Here is a 7,693-nt window from a genome sequence, read left to right as displayed (position 1 = left end):
GGTGGTGGCACCACACGGGTCTCCAGGGACTCCAGTGACTGCTTGGTGGCTGCTCTCCAGGGCTGCGCGGAAGGGCAGGTGGTGGCTATGCTCACCTGTATCACACCAAAACCCGCATTTTAAATACTCATATCCTTTTTTTCAATCACACCAGGTTATTTTTGTAAGCCAAACCCATGAAATTGAGGGATTTATGATTACAGCCACAGTCCAGCATCCTGCCAGGCTCCCGCTCCATTACAAAGCCACGAAGCCTAAAGCATGCCTCTGAAAACATCCTCAGGACCTCAGTGCTGCTTGTGACTGCTGCTCCCTACTTCTGCTCCTCCGTCAAAAAGCTGGGGGCTGAAAGAAAACCAAGCCCAGGAAGCAAGAGCAGCAGTCTGACAAAACAAACACCTTACCCGAAAGGAGAAAGCTGTTCCCGGGAAGCGGAAGGAGCTAACAGTACAGGTTGCTTCCCAGAGGACACAGTTTCACAACGGGAGTTAATAGCGGCAAGAGGCACTGTAAGCTGTTCAGGCGTGCAAATTGGGAGAAAAGAGCAAATCAAACAATTCGGATGATCATAAAAATAAAGCTGGGTTTTTTTTTTTAGGACAGTGAAATTGAACTAGCAGCTTCAATAAAGCAGAATTAATCTCGGCTCTCTGAGGCAGAGAAGCACTCCATACCCTGAATCCTAATTACGCTTCTTCACACAGTATCCACCATTTCGTAATGATTTGCAAACAATCAGAGCCTCATCATCGCCATGGCGGGCAGCAATGGGGCAGCTGAACGAGCAGCCCAGCACCAAGCAGCAGAACCAGGAAGGACACCTGGATGCCCCCGTTCTCCAGCCCCCCACTATCCCTGTGCTCCAGTGGCAGCAGAAGGGTGGTTTTCACATCAACCAAGATAACCTCAGCCTGCCAAAAGGGCACTTCTGGGACAGCCCCAAATAGCAGGGGCTGCTCGCCTGGCTCTGCGAGGCATCTCTGAAGTGCTCCCTAGGAGCAATGTCCCTGCTGAAAGAGGGATGGGGGGGTTACGAAGCTGGCTCTCACTTGGCCTCAACCACCCCAGCACATAGGAGCCCTCACTATTGACCGCAACCCTGGCGCTGGCCCAAGGTGAGACCCATAGCTGAGATGCACTGAGGACCATCGCTGTCTTCATCCTCGCCTCTTACAGGCCAGCCAGAGAGCACCAAGGTAGGATACAGCCCAGGACGGTGAGCATGAAGGTACTGCTGACCACTGGTGGTGGCCCCCAGCATAAATGTGTGGGGACATCTCTAGGTCTTTCATACCATCATGACTTGATTTCTCTGAAAGTTCAAAACTCAGATGTTTAACAGGTTGTTACTTTCACTCAGGCCTCCCTAAAATCCATGTTTTTGCTGGATAAGAGCACCGTCAGTTATGCAAGGCCACTAACGACAGCGGCTCAGCATCTTGGCTTTACACCGGCCACTGGCTTTGCTGAATTCTGAAAAACAATATAAACCCGTTTTGATACAATACAGCACCCATGAGAGAGTATTTCTTATTAGGCTTTCCCCACCAAAAAAGAAAAAAAGTTGCAGAACTTATTTGGGCAAGTACATATAAGGAAAAAGATGAAGGAAGACTCCTCCAAGGGCTGTAGGAAGGCTGTGTTTCCTTTGTAAAGATAAGGGCTCACCACACTTAAAGATAAGCACAGACATCGTTAAATTTCAGCATAAAGACCTAATGCTCCAAGCATTTACTCACCCAGAGAAATATCAATATTCAAGCCCTTACATCATTTCCAACGTGGGCTTTGCCAGATCAAACACTGCCACTAGGTAAATTGGGTTTTGTTGGTTTGTTGTTTTGGTTTTTTTTCAATCTGGCATGTAGAAACGAATTGAAACAAATTGTTTAATCATTATTCCTCAGTCCCAGCGCTCCAGGGAGGCTGGACACGAGGAACGAGGGGAGTTTGGGCATTTCACTGCAGAGGTCGGTGTCCTATGGTCCCTGTTAACTCCCTTATCCCTGGGTGTCATGCTGAGATCTTGCTCTGGCATCCGACCACTGCATGGGGAGGGAAAGACCACGCTGGGGAAAGAGAAGCAAGCTGAACCGTACACCCACTCCCCTGGGATGGCAGCAACAGCACCGCAGCCCTGGGGTGCTGGTTATTTCTCCTTGCCCCCGCTCCCCCGTGGGCCGTTTCTCCAGGCGGGCATGCTGCCGCAGCAGGGCTCTCACAGCTGCTTATCTATGTCCTCTGCCATCAGTCCAGATCAGGCCGAGCCTATTTTTATAGCCCCGAAGGCTGCAGAGCCAAATGCTTTGATTCTCATGTTACAAGTGAAAATACCTGAAACTGTTCTCCACCTGAAAAGGGACAAGAAGGTGGGACACATAAGCTGCTGCTGCAGTCCTGTAAATTACCCAGACACAAGGTGCTACTTGGGGCAACATAAAAAAGTCTCTCTCATTTTTGGTGGGTGTTGTAACTAAAGCTGAAGAGACCGATCTAGCATTACTTAACCTCTGCCACCACAGACGTGCTCAATTATTTTATAAGTAAGATGTGTTTTCCTATGAGGGTGGTAAGATACAGGAGCAGGTTGCCCAGATGTGGACGTCCCATCCCTGGAAGTGTTCAAGGTCAGGATGGACGGGGCTCTGGGCAACCTGATCTAGTGAAAGATGTCCCTGCCCATGGCAGAAGGCTTGAACTGGATGATCTTTGAAGTTCCCTTCCAACTCAAACCTTTCTGTGGTTTTCCTGTCTTTTTCTGTGCCATTTGTCCTCCACAAAAACAAAAAGACATCACAGCTGTTTACTGGATTAGAGTGTTGCGCAGGCTGCTGGACAGTCTCTAAGCAAGCACAATCCAGCCCCACTTCATGCACAGGTACATCCTTGCCTTTAATATTAGTATTTAACACAACATTAGCATTTCAACACAAGCACCTGCATTTCCCCTTACCCATCTCAACTGTGCCTTAGGAACAGGAAACCCACCCCAAAAAGGCAAGCAGAGGGAGCCAGAGCAGCACGCACGGTTCAGGAGGCTTGAGGGGTCAGGAATGAGACCAGTTGTTCTCAGGGTACCCCTGAGATGGAAGACAGGGAGCAGAATGAAGCCCCCATAATCCAAGGGGAAATGGTTACCCACCTGCTGCACCACTGGGACACACACGGGTCTATGGGGCTGGATGGGACCCACCCAAGGGTACTGAGGGAGCTGGCAGAAGTGCTCACCAAGCCACTTTCCATCATTTCTCAGCAGTCCTGGCCTACCGGGGAGGCCCCGGTTGACTGGAGGTTAGCCAAGATGATGCCCATCTACAAGGCCTGTCAGCCTGACCTGGGTGCCAGGGAAGGTTATGGAGCAGATCATCTTGAGTGCCATCACATGGCACATACAGGGCAACCAGGTGATCAGGCCCCATCAGCATGGGTTTGTGAAAGACAGGTCATGTTTGACCAACCTGATCTTCTATGACAAAGTGACCTGCTGTTGTCTACTTGGACTTCAGTAAAGCCTTTGACACTGTCTCCCACAGCATTCTCCTGGAAAAACTGGCTGCTAATTGCTTGGATGGGCATACTCTTCACTGGGTAAAAAACTGGCTGGATGGCCGGGCCTGAAGAGTTGTGGTGAATGGAGTTAAATCCAGTTGCTGCAGAGGGACCTGGACAGGCTGGATCGATGGGCCGAGGCCAGCTGTATGAGGTTCAACAAGGCCAAGTGCCGGGTCCTGCACTTGGGTCACAACAACCCCATGCAACGCTACAGGCTTGGGGAAGAGTGGCTGGAGAGCTGCCCAGCAGAAAAGCACCTGGGGTTGTTGGTCAACAGCTGGCAGAGTATGAACCAGTGGTGGGCCCAGGTGGCCAAGACAGCCAGCAGCATCCTGGCTTGTATCAGGGATAGTGTGGGCAGCTGGGGGTGTTCAGCCTGGAGAAGAGGAGGCTGAGGGGAGACCTTATCACCCTCTACAATTGCCTGACAGGAGGGGGTAATGAGGTGGGGGTCGGTCTCTTCTCCCAAGTAACACGCAATAGGATGAGAGGAAAGAGCCTCACATTGCACCAGGGGAGGTTTAGACTGGACATTAGGAAAAATTTCTTCACTGAAAGGGCTGTCAAGCATTGGAACGGGCTGCCCAGGGAAGTGGTCAAGTCCCCATGCCTGGAGGTACTTAAAAGATGGGTACATGTGGTGCTTAGGGACATGGTTTGGTGGTGGGATGGCAGGGTTAGGTTAACGGTTGGACTGGATGATCTTCAAGGTCTTTTCCAACCTAAACGATTCTATGAATTGAGGTGCCTGGATTTGCAGGTAGGAGCCTGGCCCTCCCACTGCTATCCCTTCTTCCAGCTCGTGCCTCTCTGCCAAACACTCCGATGGAGAAAGCACCATCTTAGGAAAGAGCTTGTAAGCATACATTCTCCTTAAAAAATGTTACAGTAAAAGAAAGAGAAAAAAAAAAAGGGGGGGGGACGGGATGGGGACCTGCCGATCTGAATTCCAGCTGTGGGCAAGGCTAGATAACATTTTGACAGGAGTCCAAGCTTTCAGTGAAGTACTTGGACTTCCCCCTCTCCTAGTGCAAGGCTTCAGAGAGAGCTCTTCCTTAAGAAAACAAACCCATGAAAACATGGGTGAGCACTACCAATATCCTTTACTACCATCATTATTGTGGCGTCTTCCTCTCCTCAATCTGCTGCATTTAAAATGAAAGTGCCTTTTTTTTTTTAGTTTGAGCTCAGATTGAGCCTTTATCTATCAGTAACTTGTTTTGGTATCTTGGACATATTTTAAGACCAAAAGGCAAGCTGTTTTGAGGACTGTATTGGGACGGTTCTTTTAATATGCTACTCATTTTGCCTTTCACCCCTCCAAAAGGTAAAAAAGTTTACGGGGATACCTATTTGCATTCTCTACTAAAAATCCAAGTCTTCACCACATTTTTGCCCCCTTCCTGCTACAATGTAATGAACAGGAGCAATCCAGATGGATTCCCCATCTGAGCGGCAGGAACCCTCACCCTCTGCAGTCCCCTCGCTGCCTTTCTCCGACATAGACTCTATTGTAAAATTATTTACCCAAACCTCGGGAGATGTGCAGGGCTACTAAAAGCTGATCTATTTACGATGATTACAGTACTGTATGGACTGAGGAGTATGAAAGAGCAGCAAAAGATATTTTGCTTTTTTGATTTCCATAAGAAGGACATAGAGCTTATCGATAGCCATTTTTCTGTATGCATCAAAAAAATTAAAATCCAGGCAAAGGGAAAACAAGGACAGGAGCTCTTATCATGTAATTAGTCAGATCTCCATTCACAACCAAGAAGTGCTCTGTAGATCAGTTTGAAAGCTATCACCCTGCAAGAATTTTATTTAAAAGAATCAAATAAAATCCTAAGATGGGAGTTTACTTCAATTGCTGGCATATAGCTCAAGAAACTGTATTTTTTGTGCTTGCCGCATTTACTTCTATTAAAGGAATAACAAGGTTCAGATTCATATACAGGTGATGCTTCTTTTTGCCAGTATATTGTCTTACATTCAAAGTTGTGAACCGCAAAGGTTTATATGAGCTGAAGGAGAAATTAATTTATTTTCAAAATGTTCATCCTCTGCGAGTTGCAAACGATGTAAGAACACAACTAGCTTGGGAAGTGCCCTGAGCTGAAAAGGGAGGCTGGAAGAAGAGTAGGGGGAAATACTGTGACTAGATTAAAAACACAGGTAAAACAGGAACAAAACATAACCTTCCATTGATCTACTTCAAGCAAGAAGCAAAAGCAGCACTGTACCTCCAAGAAGAAAAGACAAAAAGCTGCTTGAAACAAGAGTTAAATTTTATTTAACCTTAGTTACAAAAGGGAATATCTAAAGGAATCCTAAGTGGGTTTTTATATACTAAGAGCATGCAATGTGAAGCACTGTGCAAACAGCAACTGCAGAGCTAGCTGCTCGGGAAGAGCAGAAACCTACCCTCAGTCCAGTGCCCGTGATGAAATCATTCCCAACGCCCCCCAGAACAAGCAGCTTTGCTGTCAAAATGCACAGAACTAAGCTAATCAAATAGGAAGGTGAACGAAGCTTTCAACATCCCCTAATAAAAATGAAAGTAGCGATTCACTTACAGGCTAAACCATCTTGCACTATTCTACCGTAAGGGATTTGACAGTATTTTTGACTACTGATGGCATCTCAAGCTCATACGTCAATATGTAACCTCGGAACCAAAGATACCGGCAAGTACCAAATCCAGCCAGCCTGGACCTGTTAATCACAGCTATGTCACAAGTCTTTTTGTAAGCATAGCTAAAGACGTCTCCAATTAGGCAAAAAAACCCCAACAAACCCAGAACCAATAGAAATGGCCGAGCTAAATAATGTTTTTAAATCTGTAACTTAAAATTAGCTTTAAATTTAGTTATTAGTTGAAAAATTATAATCCTATTTCTCTAAATTAATTCTAAAACATTAACAATTTCCTTCCTAAGTCTCTGATCCACAGAGCTCTCGAGTACAGAACCAAGGCAAAGAGGCAAGTTAAGCATTTACTTGGAAAGCGCATCCCTTGGGAAGACGGAAACCAGAATGACACTGGTCAGGTAACAAAGAGTTAAACACAGCCTCCATCATTTTTTTTTGTGCCCACTGCTTGCGAGCCCAGCGTGCATTCAGTAGCCGCCCTAAGACGCAAATTAAATAAGAGCAGTAAATATAGTCTCTCTCTTACAAACATCTGCTCAGAGTCTGACCGAAGCACAGTACTCAAAGAAAGAAATGTAGATACGGAAGAAAAGCGCTTCTGTGTGAGAGATCTTCTCTAGTCCATCCTTCAAGAATTAAATCCCCATAAAATATACCCTCCGGCTGTGCTAACTTGCTCTCACATCATGGATAAAATGCCCTGGGAAGGAGGGAGAAGCGTCCTAGGAGAAAAAAAAAAAACAACAAACATGCAAGCAGGAGAACAGGGCCATAAACCGGATGTCCTCCCATAGGTTTGGTGCAAATACCACGTCGTAGTAACACGCGCAAGGGCAGCTCAGGCATCGCACCCTTCCGCCCTGTTTAAAGCGAATTACATCACGGGTGGTCTGCTGAGCTCTTTACCTACAAGATCTAGTCTGCTGGGGGTTTTGTCCTGCTGATCCCACACAGGTCTAACGCAGCCTGAGGATACGCAGCCTCCTCCTCCTCCTCACCAGAGGAGCTCTGAGATTCCCTTTTACCATGGCACCTGCTTTCATGTACAGGACCTTCACACCTTTGAAACTCCTACCTTTCTGTCAAACTTAACTGCAGTTGGCCAGGGCTCAATTTACTGAAGGGAAAAGAAAACAGAAAGTCTTCTAACTTATGGCTCTACAGCTTGGTAGACTGTGCCTACTCTGAAATACGGTAGCGCTGAATTGCCCTTTCCACCTTTCAGTTTGGAAAAAGCAGGTACTGAAAAAGTACCTCTCTACTCATGGAAAGCAAGAATCAGGGGGCAAGCTTTGCCCCAACAGCAGAGTTACCAGCAAAGCCCAACTGTTTCTCAGTACAGGTCTCCATTTCACTCGTCCCAAGCAAAAACTGTGAAAAAAAAAAAAAAAAAAAATTAAGCTAGCCATCTAACTCCAGCTATGCTTAATGCTCCCCCGCGCTTGCTTTTTGTTTATAGGACCCTTCATATCTAAGCCCTTTTAAATAC

General features: G+C 46.8%; 1 protein-coding gene across 1 annotated transcript in view; it reads right to left on the bottom strand.

The window, feature by feature from the left end:
• The window catches only part of TBC1D8 (TBC1 domain family member 8), a 47,347-nt gene extending 42,292 nt beyond the window's left edge, over positions 1-5,055 (bottom strand). The window contains exon 1 of the mRNA XM_035894360.1: positions 5,022-5,055. Within this exon, the coding sequence (XP_035750253.1) occupies positions 5,022-5,055 (34 nt within the window). The remainder of the gene's footprint in view (positions 1-5,021) is intronic.
• Positions 5,056-7,693: the final 2,638 nt, after the last annotated feature.

Source organism: Egretta garzetta, unplaced genomic scaffold, assembly GCF_000687185.1.
Source record: "Egretta garzetta isolate BGI_Z169 unplaced genomic scaffold, ASM68718v1 scaffold5, whole genome shotgun sequence".
NCBI classification, from domain to species: Eukaryota; Metazoa; Chordata; class Aves; order Pelecaniformes; family Ardeidae; genus Egretta; species Egretta garzetta.
This window is presented reverse-complemented; position numbering and strand designations above follow the sequence as displayed.